At 47.2% G+C, this 23,013-nt stretch overlaps 1 protein-coding gene across 1 annotated transcript in view; it reads right to left on the reverse strand.

The window, feature by feature from the left end:
- Positions 1-22,855, reverse strand: part of MGAT4D (MGAT4 family member D) — a 105,748-nt gene extending 82,893 nt beyond the window's left edge. Inside the window, exon 1 of the mRNA XM_013007114.1 lies at positions 22,762-22,855. Within this exon, the coding sequence (XP_012862568.1) occupies positions 22,762-22,855 (94 nt within the window). The remainder of the gene's footprint in view (positions 1-22,761) is intronic.
- Positions 22,856-23,013: the final 158 nt, after the last annotated feature.

The raw sequence follows: 23,013 nt of genomic DNA on the forward strand, positions 1-23,013 counted from the left end.
GTTTTAACTGATTCATAAAAGACCTAGGACCCTTGGCTGCTAACTAAAAGGTTAGTGGTTCAAACCCACCCAGTGACTCTGTGGGAAGAAGACCTGGTTGCCTGCTTCCAAAAAAGGTGACATCCAAGAAAAGCTATGACATCCAAGAAAAGTTCTACTGTGTCACATGTATCAGAAGGCACTCGATGACATATAACACCAGTGTGGGTAACTCCAGCCCCAAGTAGGGCGGTCACCTTTGTTTAGGACTCCTTGCTAAAGGACATAGTACAGAGTGCACTGAAACATCCTATTTCCCCCACACACTGAACTTACCCCTCCCTCCTTCCAGTTGTCTGAGAAGCAGCACAGGGGTAGGTGTGCCACATGCGCACACTACTTTGGAACAAGAAGCAAAAGGAAGCCCTGCACAGACACCCGTCTGCCCAATAGGAGTTCAAGATGGTCCGTGTTATCCCCTTAAAAAAAACCAGTGCCGTCAACGGCATCGTGGTGACGAGCTGGACCAGCCACTTCATGGAAGAAAGACGGGCTTTCCACTTCAGTAGAGATCTACAGTCTCAAAGACGACAAGAACAAATCTCCCGAAGAACCGATGCATTTGAATCGTGGTGCTGGCAAAGAACCCTGAAAGTACCACGGACTGCCAAAAGGCTTGACTGCCCTGCCTTGGGAGAAGTACAGCCAGCAGTCTTCTTGGAGGCAAGGATGCTGAGACGCTGTCTTACAAACTTTGGACATGATGTCAGGAAAGCCCAGTCCCTGGAGAAGGACATCATGTTTGGGGCAGCGAAAGAGAGGAAGATGCTCAACCAGATGTACTGGCACAATGACTGCATCAATGGCTCGGGCATAGGAACGTGGTGAGGATGGCGCAGGACTGCCTGGGCAGGCTTTCATTCTGTGGGGCTCAGGGTCCCTCTGGGTCAGAGGTGACAGGAAGGCACCTCACAGCAACAAACACCATGCCTGTGCTTATAACCCCCATGGGAATGGACAGTCTTTGTTAAGGAGGCACGATTAGTGGAGGGTGTGTCTCAAATCCTCCCTGTGAGCTGTAGAAGATGAAACTAGCCAGCTATCAAGTGCAGATGGAAGAGATCGATGCCAAGTCACAAGGATGTCTCTAAGGAATCAGGCAACAGAAACTGGAGTGAAAAGGGCCCATTCTTTCGGAGTTGACAGAGAAAGAAAGCCTTCCCTTGGAGCCAGCGCCCTGAATTTGGGCACCCAGCTTCCTAAACGGTGGGCAGATAAGTTGGTCTGCTGAAGTCACCTGTCTGTGGTGTTGCTGCTGCAGCAGCCCGGGGGAACTGAGAAGGCAGCTGAGAGCCTACGCGTTTGTGCCGCCCAAGGACAACCAGAGAGACATTTTGCAGGGCCTATAAGATCTATAAAACTATCAGCTGTTCTGTAGTTGAAAGCCAGCAAGGTACTCAGGTCCTTAGAGGTCCAGGATCACTGGCCACAGCAGAAATAACCCCTCTTGACAGGACTAAGGGCCATCCTTTTGACCCTTCATCATTCGGACAGGCCCGCTTGGGACAAAACGTGGGTCTTGCTTGAGATAACTCACTGAAGGGAGAACACTGATGATAAAAGATAACATCCTGATATTTCTCCAGCAAATCTCAATGGCTCACCTACCCCAAATTATAAGAAAAGGGCAAGTTAGACCCATCGCGTCACTACTTCCATCTTCTTTCCTTGGGTTAGATGGATCCTTACTGCCCCAGTCACCCACTCACACCTACACAAAACCCAACTCACTGCCATCCTGAGACACTTTGATCTGTGAGGTCTGTGTACAGCAACCCCCATCGCCAGGCATTAGCCACTTACTCTCCACGTGTAACGCAGTTCATGCAGTAGGGGGCACACTGCTAACAGCGGATCCGCCAATAGTCTCCACATGGAGAGAGAGATTTGGGCCTTCGGCTTGCTGAAACCAGGCAGCAGGGTTTAGGGAAAGGCACAGTGGCTGCTAGCCCTTGCAGAGGAAGGGAGTGAAGGCAGCTTCAAGCACGGGGTGTTGGGGCCCAGCTGTGGGTAAAATCCCTTGCCTGCTACAGTTGAATCACGATACCTCAAGACTACCTATCTGTGGGTTTCACCAGTGAGCGGCTGGTGTCACCAAACAGACAGCTTCTCCCCTCGGGCCACCTCCAGAAAAGAACAGTTAAGGGGAGTTCTAGATCCAAACTGCACAAATCACTCAGTTAGGATAGGATGGAGGCTTTGATCCTCTGAGTTCATTTTTCCAGCAGCCCCGTGAGGGCCTCCTCGTAGGGGTGCTGGACCTGAGTCATTCCCACTGAAGCACGAGCAGGTGGACCTTCAGGCTGTCAGCTTGCTTGTTGGCAAGGTGTGGCAGTCATCATTAGCCTCATAGAGCAGCAGTTCTCAACCTGTGGGTCGAGACCCCTTTGGAGGTGAAACGACCCTTTCACAGGGGTTGCCCGATTCATAACAGTAGCAAAATAACAGTGATGAAGTAGTAACGAAAATAATTCTATGGTGGGGGGGTCACCACAACGTGAAGAACTGTATTCAAGGGCTGTGACATTAGGGAGGCTGAGAACCACTGTCATGGAATGCTACCAGGGATTTGCATATTCCCCACAGATGGAAGGATGGATGTAGCAGAGAGATTACTAACCACGTGGTCTCCGTAGCCAATGGGATGTGGAGAATAAAAGTTACTTTCTATATCTCTCTGGAACACTGTGAATCCAGGGCACTCACAATTCATTTGCAATTGTACATGGCGATCTAAGTCATTCATTTATCAATACGATCATTCAGGTAAATAGTAATTGGGCCTAATACTATTACTAAACAAACTTACTGCCATAGAATCGAAGCTGCAACCCTACAAGACAGAGTAGAAGTCCCTCTCCGAGTTTCTAAGACTGCAACTCTTTACGGGAGTAGAAACCTCTGTCTTTCTCTCACAATGTGGCTGGTGGTTTTGAACTGCTGACCTCGAGGTTAGCAGCTCAATGCATAATGATGACACCACCAGGGCTCTCCAACAATGAGCACATTCTGCTGAATGGAAACAAGAAATAAACAACAAAAAATACTGAGTTTTACATCTTTTAGAGGCTAAGTACAAGGAAAAATATAAAGCAAAAATCAAGAAAATGGAGATATGAAGAATTGTTGAGCAGCATATCTTTTCATTATAAAGAGAGTGGTTTAAGACAAGATCTGAACAAAAACCAGAACTAGGTTAAAGAGAATTACAATAAGCAGAGGAAAGAGGGTTTGGGGCAGAACAGCACGTGCAAACCCTGAGGCAGGAGAGCACCGCACCACTTTCAGAACCAGCCCAGAGGCCAGTGTGGCAGGAGCATACGGAGGGGAAGGACTGTACAAGATGGCAAGAAAGCTACCTCGGTAGGAACTTCAGCTTCAACTTTGTGTAAAATGGGGAATCCATGAGCATTTCAACAGGACGTTGCTGGCTGAGGTTGAAGAAGACCAGAGAGGCAACAATCATTGAACGAGAGAGACCAGGAGAGAGAGGGTTTTGACTCAGAATCAGTTAGGAGTGGAATAGTGGTGAGAAATGGTCTCATTCTGGCTCTATTTTGCAGGTGATAGATGATGGAGCTTACTGATAGATTGGCTGTGTAGCAAGAGAAAGGAGAAGGCAGTGATGCCCTGAGCAACTGAGGAATAGAAGAGGAGGAGAAGAGTGGAGCAGCAAGCTAGGGGCGGGGCAGGGAGTATCAAAAGTTGGTTAGGAAATTTGAGCCTACTGTACATCTAAGTACAATACAGGCGGCTGCAGATGCGTCTGGACCACAGATCGTTAACTGGCCTGGACATATATAGGTATAGATGTCTGAGTTTGGATTCAGGAGTTCTCTAGGGCGACGAGAATAGATAGGAGAGAAATTCTAAAACCTACATTCTGAGACATCATAAGTTTTAAGCTGGAAAAAATGAGAAGAAGCTACCAGAGTGGGCTGAGGCGGAGTGACCACGTGAAGTTCTGGAAACAAGCAGACAAGAATGCCGCAAGGAGAAGAAGGGCATCCACTGCCAAATGTTGTTGAGTGCACCAAGGACATGAGCACTGAGAATGCACCGTGGGACCAGGGCATTTGAAAGTCACTCCTGGCCTTAATGAGGAGCCCTGCTTATACTTTGAGCTGTGTTCCACAAGGCCAGCAATTCAAAGCCATCATCCACTCCGCAGGAGAAAGATAAGACTTTCCACTCCCATAGACAGTTACAGGCTTGGAGACTCACAGGGCCCGTTTTATTCTGTTTTCTAGTCTAGGGTCACTATGAATCAGCATCAACTCCACAGCAGTGCGTTTGGTTTTTTCCAGGTCAGTGTCTTTTTTTTTAAATCATTTTATTAGGGGCTCATACAACTCTTATCACAATCCATACGTACATCAATTGTGTAAAGCGCATCTGTACATTCATTGCCCTCATCATTCTCAAAACACTTCCTCTCCACCCAAGCCCCTGGCATCAGGTCCTCACTTTTCCCCTCCCTCCCTGCTCCCCACCCACTCCCTGAGCCCTTGATAATTCACAAACTGTTATTTTGTCATATCTTGCCCTGTCCGACGTCTCCCTTCACCCACTTCTTGGCTGTCCGTGCCCCAGGGAGGAGGTCACATATAGTTCCCTGTAATCGGTTCCCTCTTTCCTACCCACTCTCCCTCTACCCTCCCAGTATCACCACTCCCTCCACTGGTCCTGTAGGGCTCATCCGCCCTGGATTCCCTGTATTTCCAGTTCCTATCTGTACCAGTGTACATCCTCTGGTCTAGCCAGACTTGCAAGGTAGAATTTGTGTCATGATAGTGGGAGTGGGGAGGAAACATTTAGGAACTAGAGGAAAGTTGTATTTTTCATTGTTGCTACATCGCACCCTGACTGGCTCGTCTCCTCCCCGAGACCCCTCTGCAAGGGGATCTCCAGTGGCCTACTAATGGGCTTTGGGTCTCCACTCTGCAAACCCCTATCATTCACTATGGTAAGATTTTTTGTTCTGATGATGCCTTATACCTGATCCCTTCGACACCTCATGATTGCATAGGCTGGTGTGCTTCTTCCATGTGGGTTTTGTTGCTTCTGAGCTTGATGGCCGCTTGATTACCTTCAAGCCTTTAAGACCCCAGACGCTATACCTTTTGATAGCCGGGCACCAGTTCAATGTCCTTAATGAGGATCCCCGGCAACATAGCATGTGTTGAGTTGGGTTGTTAACTGCAAGGTTGGTAGTTCTAACTCACCAGTTGCTCCATGGAAGAAAGGTGAGCCTTTCTGGTCCCATAAAGACTTAAAGCCTCAGAAACCTCAGGGTGCAGTTCTACTTGGTCCTGGCTAAGGCAGCTGCACCCTGGTTTGACCATCACGAAACAAGAGACATGAGAACTCGAAAGGCGAGGCTCACTGAGCCATTTATCGCTCCACCCTTCAATTAACGCCACGTGTGTTTATTAGTCAGGTTGGCACAATAAAATTTAACTATCGCAATCCACCCCTTGCCACCTTGGCACCTGTACACAATTCTTTCACATAACAATTCCTGTTAAGTAACCTGTTAAGTAACCTACACCTTAATCCTATGAATATATTCCCCCCACCTATGAAAGTTTGTAAGCCAACCACTTCGTGCCCTTATCTCCCCAATTTTGGGTGTCCATTTTCTATACTGCCCGCATACATCAACCCAGTGCTCTGAGGAGACAGTCATATTTTTCGACATGAAGAATCTTCATTCAGGTTGGAACTTTGTGAAGTCTGCATCCATAAGCAAAGTCAAATCAGGGCAGGCCATCCAAAAAGTCAGCAACAATATCCACAGGCTCAAAAATATCTTCATCTGGTCAGGTCCTGGTCAACTCAATGTGGGCTGCCTTATTTAGCCTCCTGGGTGCTCATTGGTCGCCTTGGCTTTGGACCATGGGCTCTCACAAATACTCAACAAGCCTAGCTCCCTCGTGCTAGGTCATGAACCTTAGACCAGTCAACTCGCTCTCCTCTTCTCCTCTTTTTCCTGTAAACCAAGTCCACAGGTGTCAGTAGGCAAACTCAACCCATCTCTTTATTGCTGCATTTCTCTGACTGGCACTCAACAAGTAGATCCAGGTGGTCACCTAGCAAGCATTTTAGCTTGCTCTCAGGCTCCCTTTAACATTCAGTCCTAGAGGGGAGTTTTCTTCATGGTTCCAGATTTTTTTCCAGCTTTTAACAAAGACCATTGGTTCCTGAGTACTCTGAAGCACTAGGTGGGGCATATCTTTTCAAAACTTTCTTTGGCAGTGAGTTTGGTTTGCTTGTTTGGTGTGTGTGTGTGTGTGTGTGTGTGTGTGTGTGTGTGTGTCTGTGTGTGTGTGTCTGTGTGTGTGTGTCTGTCCTTAATAGGGAAGGTATATGTGGAGTCATGTTGCTGAATGCTGGCAAGCTCAAGAGAGAACACAAGAAGAGCAATTAGAGACAAATCTGGAAAAATGGAGGGAGATGGGCAATGGGCCAGCAAATAGAATGGGAAGTGGGATCAAGTGGGAGATTCATTTTCTTTTTTGAAGGTGGAGAGAAAGAGCATGCGTCTATGCTGTGGATATAATGCATGAAAGATGAAAAAATTGATGATACTGTTGAAAGTGGCCAGGAGCGGGTGGGGCCTAGCATACAAGCGGAGGGGCTGGTTTGAGCCAGAAGCACGAACAGCTGCAGCCAGAATAATAGGACAGAAGACAAACTAAACAGGCACTTAGTCTGGGAAGTGGGGGGATGTGATGATGATTTTTTGGAAGCTATATTCTTATTGCTTCTGCTTCTCTAGAGAGAAGGGAAGCATAGACATCTGCTGAGAGTGAGGATAGGGAGGTGTTGGAGGTTTGAAACTGAAGAAATAGGAAAGAAACAGGAAAGCAGGAGGGTGGGTGAGGCCTGGAAATGCAACCAGCCTTGAAGCATTGCGTTAGTCCAGGTTGACTAGAGAAACAAATTCATCGACACCCATATGTGTGTGAGAGAGAACTTTATATCAAAGAGCAATTGTGTATTAAGAAACATCCCAGCCCAGTCCAGATCAAGTCCGTAAGTCCAATATTAGCTGATATGCCTGATGCTAATTAATAAATTCCTCTTTAAACGCATGCAGCCATGCAATGGTGCTGAATGCAGGGAGATCACAGGCCAATGGGTAGAAAGTCTTGTAGATCCAGTGGCAGTAGAAGCATCACAGCACTGGCAGGGGCCTCCATGTGGCTCTGCGGCTGTGGCTCCATCAATGTGTCTCCAAGTGGTTTGTCAATAGGAATGTGTCATAGAGAGGGAGCATGTCTCGCCTCCAGGGAGGAAGACAGGAGTTCCCAGAATCCTCAGGAGAAAGCCATGCCCACCCAGAGGCCTCCTTTGCTATGACCTGATTGGTGGGTTAGGCCCCACCCCTTTGTAAGTTGACAGGGGATTATGTAACTGCCACCAGCATGAAGCGCCCACTTGAAGTCAGTGGCTATGAATGGGAAGTGAAAGGGTGGCCACATTTCGTACACCTGGACTTGGAGTGGAGTAACCCTGGAGGTTGCCATGGTTACTACTTAGCATCAAGGCAATCGAATCCGAGGAAGGAGGAGCATACGAGTAGAAGAACCAGTAGAGCGCAGGTCCCAGTGTGTCAGAAGACTGAGGGAACTGGGGTCCTAAAGAGAGTGACCTGGAAATAGTGACGTCAGTGGGCAGAGTTTGGGGTGTTTGCAATGGAGATCCTGCGAGCGATGGGCGAAGGGACGGCTCCGGGCATGGCTGAAGTCCTCCGGAAGGAGGGAATGTAACCCCATGAGTCTGACGTGTACACAAGGAGGGGAACAGTGTCATCTGGTGTCGTTTGAGCCAATGCTGAGCAGGTTTGAAAAGCAGGGAAGGAGGAAGATTTGGAAATAGTAAGGGAACACGGCAAGGCTTTGTTCAGTCTGAGTAGTGTGGGAAAGAAAACGGTCACGCTGAGAAGGCAGCAGGGGGAAGAGCATCTTCAGGGGCGAGCCAAGTCTCAGTGAGAACAGGGTGTATGTCTGAGGGCACTTCCGTCAGAGAAGAGGCTGATAACACAGGCCGTTTTACTCGGCACGGACTGTGAGCACTACAGAGCACACTAGAAAGGTTCCCGGAGCAGGGGAGGGATGGGAGGTGAAACTGAAAACAGAGCGGTGATATGTAGAATCACGTGGGAATTCGTGTTTCAAAGAGGAGTCAGACATCCCCTTGCAGAAGGGCTGTGGGGAGGAGAGGAGCCAATCAGAGTGCAGTGTAACAACCACGAAATATGCAATTTTCCTCTAGTTCTTAAATGCTTCCTCCCCCCAACTACCATGATCCCAATTCTACCTTACATATCTGGCTGGACTGGAGGATGTGCACTGGCACAGATAGGAACTGGAAATACAGTGAACCCAGGACAGATGAACCCCCCAGGACCAGTGGAGAGAGTGGGCTGATGGCGGGAGGGTGGAGGGAAGGAGAGGGAGAAAGGGGGAACAGAGGACAAGGTCTACATGTGGCCTCCTCTCTGGGGGACGGACAGCGGAGAAGTAGGTGAGGGAGATGTCGGCTGGGGTAAGATATGATAAAATAATATACAAATTATCAAGGGTTCAGGGGGAGGGGGGAGCAGGGAGGGAGGGGGAAATGAGGAGCTGACACCAGGGGCTCAAGTGAAAGCAGGTGTTGTGAGAATGATGAAGTCAACATATGTACTAATGTGCTGGACACAAATGATGTATGTACGGATTGTGAAGAGTTTTATGAGCCCCTAATACAGTGATTATTTTTTAAAAAGAGGAGTCAGAAATTGGATACCAGGCTTACTAGCAGAGCCTTGATGATCACACGATTGTATACGTGGGAAGAGATATGGTGGGCACATCACTGTCTCTTGAGAGAGGCACACAAGACTCTCCAATTTCTTTTTGAGCCCTTCTAGTGATGATATGAAAATTGGTATTAAGAATCATCTCTGAGTACTAAGGCTTCTGGGGCTCCTTGGTGTCCCTTGGCAGCAGCAGCACGGATGCTAGGAGGCCGGCATTCCTCCCAGAGCGCCAGGAGCTTCCCTTTGAAGGGGCTACCCTCTTGGAAGTCAAGCTGTTGTCTTTGGGTGCTGTTGGCTTGGTTCTGACTCTAGGGAAACAGCGCACAGCAGAAGGAAATGCCGCCTGGAGGGCCCTCCTCCCCAGGGCTGCAATGTTGGAGCCCGCTGGTGCTGCCACGGGGTCCATCCACCTTGTCTCGTGGAAATCAAGCAGCATTGTCTAACACATTGCTGTCCCAAACAAAACCACAGCTCAAAAGCAGAAATGAGGATTGAGGACTAAACAAGAAACATGAAAAACTTGCCATTGTTGGGGAGGTGAGAGAAAGGATAAAGAAGTCAGAAACATAGGTAGGATGTGTTGGGGTGGGGGTGTCGGTGGGGGTGGTGCCTGCCGCGGGAAGGTAGAGATAGGGTAGAAAAGGTGCATCTGAGAAATCCAACTTTAAGAACTTCTATAATACCTTCCCCAAACCAAAACCAAGCGTATTGCCACGGAGTCAGTGGTGACTCATAGTGATCCCATAGGACAGGGTAGAACTGCCTCTCTGGGTTTCCCAGACTGCAACTCTTTACAGGAGTAGAAAACCCAGTCTTTCTCCTGCAGGGTGGCCAATGGTTTCGAACTTCTGACATTGTAGTTAGCAGCCTCTATGCCCCTAGGGCTCCCAGCTCTCTTTAATAAACCAGCTAGATCATAATTATGGTGCTTCAGTACAGGGATAAGGGTAGCATGGGTAAAAAAAAAACCAACAAAAAAAACGGGTGCCAGATGGACAATTAAAAAAGAAAAACTACTGTAATCAAATACTTGTATACCCCTTCAAAACCAAACTCACCGCCATCGAGTCGATACCGACTCACAGTGACCCCTGTGGGTCTCTGAGACTGGAGCTGTTGACGGGAGTGGAAAGCCCAGTCTTTCTCTATCAGGAAATGATGGCTCAATGCATAACCACTGTACCACCACGGCTAGATAATTATTATTTATGTGTAAAAGCAATGAGGAAAAATTCCAAGAAATGTAAAGCATACTTACACGTGCCATTCTCCAGGGGTCCCCAAACATTTTAAACAGGGAGCCAGTTCACTGTCCCTCAAACCCGTTGGAGGGCCGGACTATAGTTTAAAAAAAACTATGAACAAATTCCTAGGCACACTGTACATATCTTATTTGAAGTAAAAAACAAAACGGAGCAAAAACACCGGCAGGCCGGAGAAATGTTCTTGGCGGGCCGCATGTGGTCCGCAGGCTGTAGTTTGAGGACCCCCTGCTTTAGACAATGAACTCAAAAACAACTGCCTTCCTAATGGCTGATGGAAAGCTGAAAGCAATGACTAATGAGGAAGCGGCCTTGTGGCATGGATGTATGGGAGGTACACGTAAAATCTGCTGCATAAAGACGGCAAATGGGCTACAACGTCAAACCTATTTGGAAATTAAGATGTGCGTTGTAAAGAAAATGATTAAAGATCAAAGCAAGACAACTATTCTAGATTAAAGGAGCAAGGCCCAGAAAGGAGGGGGAGAAGTGAAGAGGCAGGCCTAAGTGTGTGCTACATCATGTCATTTAACTAAGAAGCACGGCAGCTTATTGTGACTGCCACTGAGTTCATCCGCAACAGTGCGAGGTGCTGTTCTTCAGCTCCCACTCACGGGGGCGCTAGGTAGAACAGGAGCGAGCCGTGCCCAGCCCTGTGCCATTCTCCCCTTGATTGCTATGTTGGAGCTCATCGCTGCCGCCCGTGAACGCACCCGTCCATCCCTCTTTTTCCCTGACCTGCTGCTTTCACGGGCATAATGTCCTTCCCCAGGGACAAGTCCCTGCCGGTAACATGTCTAAAGGAAGCCTCACCATTCTCCTGCCAAGGAGCATTCTGGCTGTGCTCCAAGGCCATTTGCTCTTTCTGCTGGCTGTTTATGGTCTATTGAAGACCCTGCACTAATCTCATCATGCGAGCGCACTGGTTCTTCCCCAGGCTCCTTTCTCATCACCCAGCTACTGCACACGTTGCGGGATGATTGAAAAATACCACGGATTTGACCCGGCACACTTTAGTCATCACGGTGGCGTCTTTGTTTTGTTTGTTTGTTTTAACATTTTATGACAGTCTTTTGACTTCACCTCTTCTACATCATCAACATCATGTAATTGTCATAAAATAATTTAATAGTTATGTATAGTGTAGTCGGTGATACCTAATACTCACACGTCTCATTTCTTTTGCTACTCACTATTTCCTGGCCTCCAGACCAGACCAAGGAGAATAGGCCCAGAGAAGCCATGGGAATAGTTAGATTCAGGATTGGAAATATCACCCCACCACCAATAGCAGAGAGGTGGAAAAGCAAACTGCTCTCTTTAATCATTCTTGTGGGTCCTCATTAATCTTTACCCATCTCTTTCTTTCTCTTGTCCATTTCCATGCAGCTTCTACATTAAGCCAGGACTTGAAGATATTTCTATCTGACTGAAGCTTCCACATCTAGAAAGCTCTAGAAGATATTGATAGTTATCCACTAATGCCTGTTCTCCCCTTTTATTGCAGTAGCATTTTCAGCTGAGCACATGGTCGGCCACCCAATTAGCAGGAGCTTCTTGCCTTTGATGTGGCCAGGTGACCGAGGTGCATCCCATGCAATGGAAGCAAAAGTCATGTCTGCCCTTTATGGGTCCAGCTCTTAAAGGGAAGCGTGCATCTTTTCTGTCCTCATGTGACCCTCCCTTCTGGGGGTCTCCACGGTAGACACGAAGGACCCGCCCTGGAGCACGTCCACAAGGCAAGTACCTCGCTGTGCAGAACAACATGGAAAGAACTCACATCTCCCAGGTGTCATAAGGCATAATCTCCACCCTGCCATGAGTTCACTAAACAGTGCAATACACTGTCTAAACCTGCATGCCCACTGCTTGGAAGGAATGAGGTAGGGGGTGGCCTAGAGAAAATGAACGCACAGAAGCCAGCTTTAGATGTCTATTTAAAATATGGCGATAAAATATTTTAAATTCTGATTAAAGAAGCGGTACATATGTCAACAATTTCAAAAATAAAAGAAGGCAAAGTGACTGGCATGTGAGGGTGTACCCTCCAAAACGGATTTCCCTCCCATAGTTACGTGTGTTTTTTGTTTTGTTTTTTAACAAAACAAGCTTATCACCTTCAAAGTACTCTCCATTACACTTAAGACATTTGTCAAATCTGCGATTCCATTCTTGGAAACCTTTTTCAAATTCATCTGTTTGGATGGCTGACAGCACCTCCCTTGAATTTTTCCTTCACCTCTTCAACGTCATCAAATTGCTGTCCTTCCATGTCCTTCTTCATTCTCAGAAACAAAAAGAAGTCGCATGGAGCAAGTTCAGGTGAGCAAGGTGCGTGGGGCAAGAGAGCCATGCTGTGTTTTGCTAAAACACTGGCACACTGAGATGGCTGTGTGAGCAGGTGCATTGTTGTAGTGGCAAAACCAGTCCCCCGTCTGCCACAAACCAGGCCTTTTTTGCCTCACACTGTTCCACAATCTTTTCAGAACCTCTAAATAGAAAGCTTGACTAATAGTGTGACCTTGTGGATGGAACTCCAAATGCACTGTGAGTTGACATTTTCATCCATTTGGGAGGTTGATAGATGCCCAGAAAAAGGTTTCTCATCAATCAACATTTCTCCTTTTTTGAAATGAAAAAACCACTTGTACACATGAGTTTTTCTCATAGAGCTGTCCTTGCAAGCTGTGTTCAACATCACAACAGTTTCTGTGGCATTTTTCCAGAGCAGGAAACAAAATTTCACAGTCACGTGCTGTTCTCTAAAATTGGCCATCACGAAAAACGAGGTTCGAGCAAAACTGCTTTTACAAAAACAATTCACTGTGACCAGAGAGAACCTTCCCACTGGGTGCACTAACTTGGAGCAATTTGCTTGATGCTTGTCTAGTGGGGAAAATGTGTACTACAAAGGCTCCGTTCTGCCCCGTGCAATTCTGGTTCTGGGAGCACACCCCCTCATATATTCATTATTCTGACTCAAGAGTTAGCTGGATGAGTTCATCAAAATTAACAAACGAATAGAAGTCACAAGGTGGGAACTGGGTCTCCCGATGTCCTTGGAGAAACCCTGCATCCTCATATAACCCAAGGGCCTGGTAATACCCAATGCTGTCAAGCTCCTCCCAACACTGAGGATGCTAGTGACCTTCAGAGCTGAAACAGTGTAACCAGCTGTGACTCTTTTATTAGAGCTTCCCAGGCAATAATCTTTTTGTAAAATTCATCGCGTACCTATTGTGGGTGATGCAACATATCTGGGCTCCTCCGTCATCACTTGCTCCCCAAGGGATCGATTTGGTAAACATGAAAAGAGAGCGTTTTCTCTAGAGGAAGCAGTATTTACAGAAACAGCCAGAGACGTTAAAGGAGAAATTCTCTAAGTTTGGATCTGCTTCTTGCACATCTGAGTTAGCAAAGCTCTATTTTAAGGATGGACGTCTCAAAGGACGAAATGCAACATGGGGGTGTTGGCATGGCCACCGCATCACAGAAGCCTCCGTCAGGCACAAATATCAAGAGGCGGCAGGACTGCTTCTCAGCACATCCTTCCTCTCCATCTGCACACCTGGGAAGGCAGTGTTTCCATCTCTCTCACCTGCCCTGAAGAGGCGTGCTCTTTGATTGACACCACTTACAGGAGCAGCCGTGGCGCCCTCAAAGGGGTCGAATCGTGTTCCTTTTTCCATTCTTTGAGAATAAGAAAAAGAAGTCTGAAGGGCAAGATGAGAGATGGGATAAGGTTTCTCCATAAACTTGTCACCAGACAGCGCTGGCTACCCCTGAAGACCACGCAGGTGCATGGTCACGATGGGAAAAATTCTTCAGTGCGACGTTCCTGGCCTTTTTCTCACCGAGGCACTTTGCAATTGTCTTATGAAATTTCTTCCTAACAAGGCCCTGTGATTGCTCTTTGTCCTTTAAGAAAATCCATCAACATTATCCCTTTGATTAAAAAATGGCACCATAACTTCTGAGCTGACGCTTCTGACTGGACGATACCCGGCTACCAGATCCCCACTGTAAGCCACTGGTCTGGTTCAGCCCTGCTCTCTGGATGCTGTTGGTAAGGCCAAGACTCTCATCCTTGTTATGATTTCTTCCATCAAATTGTCTTCATTCTTCACGACACTCCCAAGCATGTTTGACCCTCCTAAAAAATGGCATTTTATGTGGAGAGCCATGTAGAGACCCCCACCAGCGCTGAGAGCCTCCCACCACCACTGGATCCACAAGATTTTCCATCCACTTGTGTGTGATCTTCCTGCATTCGGTGTCATTACATATATTGATGTGTTGTGTGAGTCTGAAGAGGAATTTGTAGACTAGTATTGGACATGTGGGTTAATATCAGACTTCTGGACTTGATCTGGACTCGGCTGGGATGTTTTCTCAATATACAATTGCTCTTTTATATAAACTCTTTCTGATATACAAGAGTGTCTATGAATTTGTTTCTCTAATCCACCCAGACTAACACCCACCCCCAAAACAAACAAACAAACAAACACAGCACAACCCCTGTTTTAAGGGGAGTTCCTTCCAGCTCCCAGGGAGCCTATGGGGTAAAGCCGCACTGCTCAGGAGGTTTCTGGGGCTGGCAGCATTGACAGACACAACTGCCACCTCGTTCTTCTGCAGAGCGAGTGGTGGATTAGAATCTCTGACTTTGGGGTTAGCAGCCACACACTACACTACTGCAACACCAGGCTCCTGATTTCCACCCAGATATTCTGATTTAACACAGCTGGAGGAGAAATGCAAATTCTCAGCAGGGGCTTGAACCCGGATGAACCATCTCAAAGTACGGCATTTTGATGCAATTCCTAGGCCATCGGAGCGCACCTTAAAATGTGAGGAGCACTGTTGCTCTGAGCGATTTTGTCTATCATCATTGACGTGACCACGGTTCCGATCTTTATTGCCTCTGGGTGCACTGATCCCTATAACGCCTGAATGTTTAATTTCAGAAAAAAAAAGTTTGCTTTTATTCTTTACTTTCATAGTTATCGATATATATATTAATATATACATTTTAATTAAATGTTACGAAGACGTCACGCTCGGCATTATAGGTTTAAAATTGCCTCTTAATTGGCTTCTTACCTCTAATTCACCATTCATCTTCTGGTAACACTGCTTTAAGTGGCTCACTGAATGCTTACGAATAAACTCTGATCCACTAGCCTTGGGACCTCTAGCTCGGGCAGTGCGATGGTTACAGTGCATGGCTGCCAACCAAGAGATCAGCTGTTGAAAGTGACTAGCTATTTTGTTTCCATAAAGATCTCCAACATTGGAAACCCTGTGGGAAAGTTCACGCTGACCTTGAGGATTGCTATTGAATCAGCCTTGATGACAGTGGGTTTGAAAGTGGGCCTGGACAAAGGGCACTAATAGTTCCTTGGTAGAATTATTCTCTATGGGTGTGGTCATAAGATGATTTTTTTATGTCACCCAGACACTCCTGGCTAGGGGGAGAGTCAGACTTGTCAATCAGGACATAGTCTGATACTGTCTCCTTGGGGCACAACTCTCTTCTCATAAGAAGGGCTCTGGGAATCTCCTCCACTCTCTCCTCCTTCACCTTGCTGCTTGCTGGTAACCCTGAGAGCTGTTGTAGCCCTGCCACGTTTCCACCGGCCTTGGATCCACTTAACCCAGCAACCACGGGCCTGTGATCTCCGTGCAGTCTACTTCCTGGCATGAGGTTGTGAGTCTGTAGAGAGACTTCTGGACTGGTATTGGACTGTGGACTTGAATTGGACTTGGCTGGAACACTTTACTTCTTGACAGAAAGCTCTTTCTTAGACATATATGAGTGTCACTGGACTTGTTTCTCTAGTCAACCCAGCCTAACACAATGTGCAAGACCAGGAGCCCTGGCAGCACAGTGGTTACGCATTCGGTTGCTAAGCAAAAGGTCAGTAGTTCTCCACTTTACCCTTACAGGGCTGCTAAGAGTCAGTATTGACTAGATGACAATGCATTTGCGATGGATTGATGGGGGTGATCCAAACTGGATGCCCCCATGGAGGCTTTTCTTGTGAGGTGCAATCCCAATCAATCATGGGGATGGCATGGGACCGACCAGGTGGCACTTCGTTCTGTCTTGCCGGGGTTGCCGTGAGTTGAAGACCACGAGCCAACAGAAGCTAACAACACTTGCCTGGGTACAGAGGAACTAGGCGATACAGCAGCAACTGAACTCTTCAACATCATTTCATTCACGAAACACCTCCAGTAATGAGGAACATGTTAAAATATTCTTTCTTCCATTTTCCACTTTCCGATCGATGCACCACTCACTGTGCTGAAACACAGATGAAGTCAGAAATACCTGCCCTCGATTCACTGGAAAGCATGCTGCAAGAATTGGCGAATGAATTATAACTGTGGAAGTAGATGTATCTTCAAAGTGCCACACGCAGAAAGAGATGGATTCTTCAGGAAGATTTAGACTTGGGGGAGAGAGGTGTGTGAGATTGCTATGTTAGACTTCAGGAAAGAGGGGCTACTTGAGAATTAGAAAAATACACCAGCTTGCAAATTGCAGGAAAGGCTCCTCCACAGTAAGGAAACAACAACATAAATGCACGGAGTGTGGTCATATGTATTCCAACGCATGGCATGGCTGGGTGCTACAGCGTAGAAGGACTCCGTGTTTTCTCCTGGCCACCATCTTGATGGAAGCAGTGTTCAGGCCTTTAAAAAATGTATGGCTTGCTGGTTTCTTTGAAAGGTGCCCTGGTGGCAGCAGTTTGAACTCATGAGCAGCTAGCTTCTTGGGAGGCAAATGAAGCTTTCTGGTTCCTGTAAGGTTTACCATCTTGGAAACCCAGAGAGAGAGTTCTACCCCATCCTAGAGGGTCACTATCAGTCAGAGTTGACCCCATGGCAGTGAGTTTGGTTTGGTGGGGAGTTTTAACCATCAGTGTTGAGGTTAATAATACTGTACAAATCATCTGTGTCACCCAAGGATTTAAAGTATTGGCAAACCAGCATACAGATTGGATAAGGATGGTGAAGAGATTCAAGCCTGATGCCTGCTCTCCCTGATTTTAAACCACCCTTGTTCTGTCTGAAGGATGGCCTCTTGGTCCAGGCCCAGGGCCCTCATGAACAAAATGAAGTGTTCTGGAATTGAGTTTCTTCCAGTGAGGTGCCGTGAACGGCAGCACTTGGGGTGGTATGTACAGGACAGCCTCACGGCAGCACTTGGGATGGTATGTACAGGACAGCCTCACGGCAGCACTTGGGGTGGTATGTACAGGACAGCCTCACACCACAAAGAATTATCCAGCACGTAACATCAGTGACTCTTGGAGCATTTGGGGAATCTTCTCACTCCCAATAGTCCTTTCAATGCATCTCTCAGATCGATTGCATCACCCTTCTGCATTTACCCCCACTCTCACCCCTCACCCAGGTTCCTGGTTTCCCTTTGACTTAGAACTCTTGGACTTCCCCCGGGATTCAGTCCTTGCAATTTTCCTCTGTTCCACACACTCCTTAGGTTTTACATACTATTTTTATACCAAAGGGTCTTAATGTATATCCGTGACTTCCTATCCTGCGTACAGTAAAATCTGTATTCCTTCCTCTGGCCTCCAGGAGCTCATTCGCTTCCACTCTCCCCCTTGCTCACCTTGGTCTCCTGATGGTTCGTGCTGATTCCACCGCAATGCCCTTGCCCTTGGTTTTCTGCCTGAAGTCACCTCAGGCCTTCCTGAACTCGGCAGCCCCATGCCTTTTGCTTACCTTTACAGTTTAGTCTGTGATTAATTCATCTTTGCTCTTTCCCTTTCGAAGCTAGAGATTTATGTTGTTCCTGTTGAAGTGATTCAAGGAAAGGGGAGTACCCCCCATGATGTAATGGGTCAGCATTTTGCAACCAATAGCCGCTCCACTCGGGGAAGGGGAGGCTTTCTTCCCACTGCGAAAAGTTACTTTCTGGGAGCCAAAGGCAAATAAAAAAACCCCATAGATCCAGGAATGGATTTGGGGCTCACACTGAATCCTAGCTCCAATTAAAGGACAGTTAGTTCTTACACAAATGGCCCTACTCAATACTTGCCCTCAGGAAGGGAACACAGAAGATATGAGTAACGAAGAAATGAGATGGTGTCTGCCTGTCAGATAAAACAGCATCTGGGATCTTAAAGGCTTGTTTCCAAATAAGCAGCCATCTAATCAAGATGTCAACTAAGTCCACATAGAAGAAGCACACCCAACATCACTGAATAACCGATTGCAAATCACAGAATCTGAAGCCGAAGGAGGAAATAGTATCAGAGTCTAAACTGTGGAATTCTGATTTCAGAAGACTACAGTTGACAGTGGGAACCCACAATACATTCGTGGGATCTACATCGGAAATAAACCTCAGTGTTCTCCCTCTATCCATAGTAGAGTGATGGGAAAAAACTAGTTACTAAACAGAATGCCGTGGAGAGACAGTCAAAATGATAAACCTGACTTGAACAGTTAAAACCTTGCCAGTTGGGCATGATCTAGTTTTCAACATTTTCTACATTTCCTTATTTCTATATTCCTTATTTTCTATTTCTCCTCATTTGCATATATTGGGGCTTGTCTCAGATGTGCTATGTCATTGGCATTTACTCTCCTGAATTTGTGTTACATGTTTTTCTGGTTTTTGATATATGAAACCCAGGATTGATGAACCTGTAAAGACAGCAAGTAGAATAAGAGTACAGTGCGGGAGGGAGGTGGGTAAAGGGGGACTGATGTCAAGGAGTTCAAGAAAGAAGAGAATGCGTGGAAACTGATAGTGGTAGCAATTGTACAATACTGCTTGATGTGATTGAACAGTGGAATGATATGATATCTGTAGTAGTTCCCAATAAAATGGTTTTGGAAAAAAAAAGTTACTTTCTCAGAAACCCACAGGGGCACTTCTATCCTGCCCAACAGGGTCTCTGGGAGTCGTAATAGATTCCATGGCAGTGAGCTTGCTGCTGTTTAAAAAAAAAAAAAAAATCCCTAGTAAAATAAGTAAAGAGTAGATGAAGGATGATTAAGACTTTTATAATTTGTTTTAGTCTCCATACAGTGGGAACCTGAACAAATGCATAGCTTCTGACTTTAAGCCAGAGGGCAGGAGTGTTTGTTAAGGAGTAAGTAACCAGACCAAAGCTGGTTCTGTGGATTCTCAGAGAGAAGCAAGACAAAGCACTTGATTGTGCCGCCACCATTTGATATGGTGAGCCTCAGCCCCAGAAGCAGGAAACAGTATCAGGAAAAAGATATGATATTCATGAACCTACACTGTGAGTGAGTTATAAGACTTAGTGCTCCTTTCCCAAACCTCGCCCCTTTTCTAACGCATACAAATCCACTGTTCAGATAGGTGGGTAGAGAAACCAGCTCTTGGGCATTAGACTGGTAACCACAAGGCCAGTAGCTCTAAATCATCAGCCGCTGGAAGGAGAAAGACGGGGCTTGTAACTCTAGTAAAAAGTTACCGTCTCAGAAACCCACCAGGGTACTTGCACCCTGTCCTACAGGGTGACTATGAGTTGGAATTGACCCCTGGCCGTGAGTTTGACCTCTGGTTGCCTTGCTGATCTAGCAAATAGAGCTGTTTTTCTCCTTCCCCAAAGCTGGTGTCTGAGCATTTGGGTTTGCCTTGGGGTAACATGCCTAGAAAATTCTTCCCCCAGACATCCACATATAATGAATGCTCCCTCACTTCATGCAGCAATTGACTCAAAGACAACCTTCTCAGAAAACCTTTCTCTGATCAAGAAAAATAGCACTTTGTCTCCCTGGCCAATCCTGACTTCCTATGGTGATTTTAACACTAATTTACTATTTGTTTTTCCTAACTAGAATGTCCACTTCTGGGAAGGCTTTTTAATTTTGTTCCCCTAATGTCTAACCCACAACATCAATAGAAACTTATCAAATTCATTTATTGACTCCCTTGAGGAGCCCTGGTGGCACTCATTGGGCTGTCAACTGCAGGGTCAGTAGTTCAAAACCCCCAGCTGCTCCGCAGGAGAAAGAAGAGAGTTACAGACTCAGAAACCCCCAGGGACAGTTCTCCCCTGTCCTATAGGGTCCTCACTGTGTGTCAGCATGGATTCCCTGACAGGGAGCTTGGTTTTGGCTGGAATGCATTTACCCGTCCCACCACTTGTTCCACACATGTTTAGAACACTCTGCGTGGGAACTGACCATGGCGATGGGTTCGAGTTTGTTTTTGCTGCTTTAGATCATGAAGTGCGCTGAAGAAGAAGACTTGAAGATCTATTTTCATAAAGAGGAAAGTCAAGAAAACTCCATGGGGCAGTTTCACTCTGTAACACATGGGATTTCCATGAGTCAGAATCAACTAGGCAACAATGGGTTTGAGGGAGGTTTGGGGTTTTTTTTTACTATTATGTGTCGGGTATTTGTCCAGATGCTGGGGATACATAGGTGAACAAAATAGGCTAAAACAGGCCTTGCCCTAATGGAGCGTACATATTTGTTCAACAAATTAAGTAATTAATTGCTAATAAAATGGGCTCACAGACAAAAAAGAATGGTTACTTATCATGAAAATACATACATAAACTTGGAGCTATTCATCTTTGATACTTTATTAAAAAATTACTACTTCAGATGCTAACTAAAGTCTGTGTTCTCTTTCTGTTGTTGTGGGAACATTTTGTCCTAGTGCTTGCATTGATTTTCTGGCCGTTTTACAGCTAGATTCCACATAAAGGCTGAAATGGAAGACAGGAAAGGGTAGGTCTGCCTTATCTGCTATTTTAAGCAGCTGTCATTCTCAAGGGCAACTTCTCAACGTCTGAACTTGAAGTCAGGATGATGAAAACATAAATATTTTGTTAAATGAAGCTCTTTTTCCTGGTCAGCACTAGACCAGACGGCGACTTGGACTGCACATACCTCAGCGTACAATTTCACTGTGGAAGATCAGCTGCAGTCAAACTTCTGTTACCATTTTTCAGTGATTTTTCCCCAATTACAATAAGAGCAAGTTTACCTTTTGCTTTCTAGATACAAACCTACAGCCGTGGAGTCGATGCCCACTCATTAGGACAGCATAGGACAGGGTAGAACTGTCCCCATGAGATTCTGAGACTGTTTTTCCCCTGAGAGGGGGCTGGCATTTTCAAACGGCTGACCTTGCAGTTAGCAACCCAAGCCCTAACCACTCTGCCACCAAGGCTCCTCTACCAGGTCTGAGAAACCATGTATCTAGTGTTCTAAACAGAAAGCCACATTTGAATAATGTTCCTTATAGAAAATAACCCAACCCAAGCCTGCTGCCCTTGAGGCAATGCTGACTCATTGTGACCCCTGTGGGTTTCCGAGACTCGGTTTGCAGGAGTAGAAAGCCCGGCTGTTCGGAGCTGCGCGTGGTTTCGAATTGCCAATCACGCAGCTCAAAGCCCAACGCATAACCACTACACCGGCCAAGGCTCACTATGGAAAATAAAGAAGAGGGGAAGTGAACACCTGGGTAAAAAGCTACTAACAGGATGATATCCGTAGACACTGAAAGTGGATTCCTTCTCACAGGGACCTAGGAGTGTTCAAAGTGGAGCTGTGCTCCCCAGACTCATCTGTCAGAAGGAGATCCCCGGGCCTTGCCTCTAAAGAGCCTCTGATTGGATGCCAACCTGCACTTGGGGAAGGTTAGCAGCCAGCACCTTAACCATTTCGCCCACCTGGGAACTTGATGTGGTTGGGCGCTGTGGCGTCCATTTCCACGATGCAGCAATGGGCGCAAGGTGAGCAACAACCGTGAGCCTGACTTGGACACGGAAGTGTTTCCTTCTGCTGTGCTAGGGTCGCTTTGGGGCAGAACTGAGCCGGGCACCCCACCATCACCACCCCACCACCATGACGCCATGGGACCCTTCGGGTTATACGACTGCCATCTTTTGTTCTTCTTCTTAGTGAAACCGCCTATGGTTTCACTCAAGTTCATAAAAATGATTTCCCCCCACCCCCACCCCCGCCGAGACTGTTATAGGTTTAGTTCTTGGGAGCAGATCGCTGGCTCTTCCTTTGGGGTGATCTTTGGATGAGGGCCTAGCAATCCTAGAAAACCAAAAACTAAACCGGCTTCATTAGTCAGGAATCCCTCGGAGTCAGACACAAAAGGCTGTCGATCTTCCCTGAGAACGACGGTCTCATAGCCAAGGAGCTTTGGGTGTGCTTCCACCGCTGACCTCGCAGGCGTCAGGTCCAGCGCCGGCAGACCCGAGCCCCAGGCCTCTGGACAACCGTCCGTTACGGGTCTGGGTGCGTTTCCAAGTGGAAGGTTGCCTGAGCACCGGCGTGGCCATTTGAGAAAGGGCGCTCAGGCCGAGCTCTAAACTGAAAAATACTTAGGGGGGGGGGGGGTGCATGGAGGTGTGGCCAGAGGATAGGACCACAAAAGAGGACAGATGTTGGCTGTATTGAGCTTCTTGAGTGAGACATGCCCCCAGCCATAGCCGTTATCCGTGGGCGCCATGACCTTTACCATCAACGCGAGGTCCTGGCTTCCGAGCAGCAGCCCGCAGGCAAAGCACCCCGCGCGGCCGGTCTCCCCACTTCCAGGGCGGCCTCAGCCCTCCGGGACCTCCCCCTTCTCCTCAACCCAGCCAGCAGGCCCTGGCCGCTTACCGATTTGAGTCATCTTGGAGATGCAGAAGCAGGAGAAGCTGAACAGCACCACGGCCACGAAGGCGATCACCAAGTTCACCTGCTTGATCTTCATGGCGAAGGCCCGCGGGGCTGAGCGGGGCTGGCCCCACCAGTTCGCCTCCTTCGACCCCAGGACCCCAATTCCTTGCCTTCTGGGAACTAACTCCCTCCGCACAGAACTCTGCACCGTTTGCGTTCTATACTGCAGTAACTGCTTGGAGGTGGGGTGGG

Source organism: Echinops telfairi, unplaced genomic scaffold, assembly GCF_000313985.2.
Source record: "Echinops telfairi isolate 266 unplaced genomic scaffold, ASM31398v2 ScPeMD7_2186;HRSCAF=2738, whole genome shotgun sequence".
Classification (NCBI taxonomy): Eukaryota; Metazoa; Chordata; class Mammalia; order Afrosoricida; family Tenrecidae; genus Echinops; species Echinops telfairi.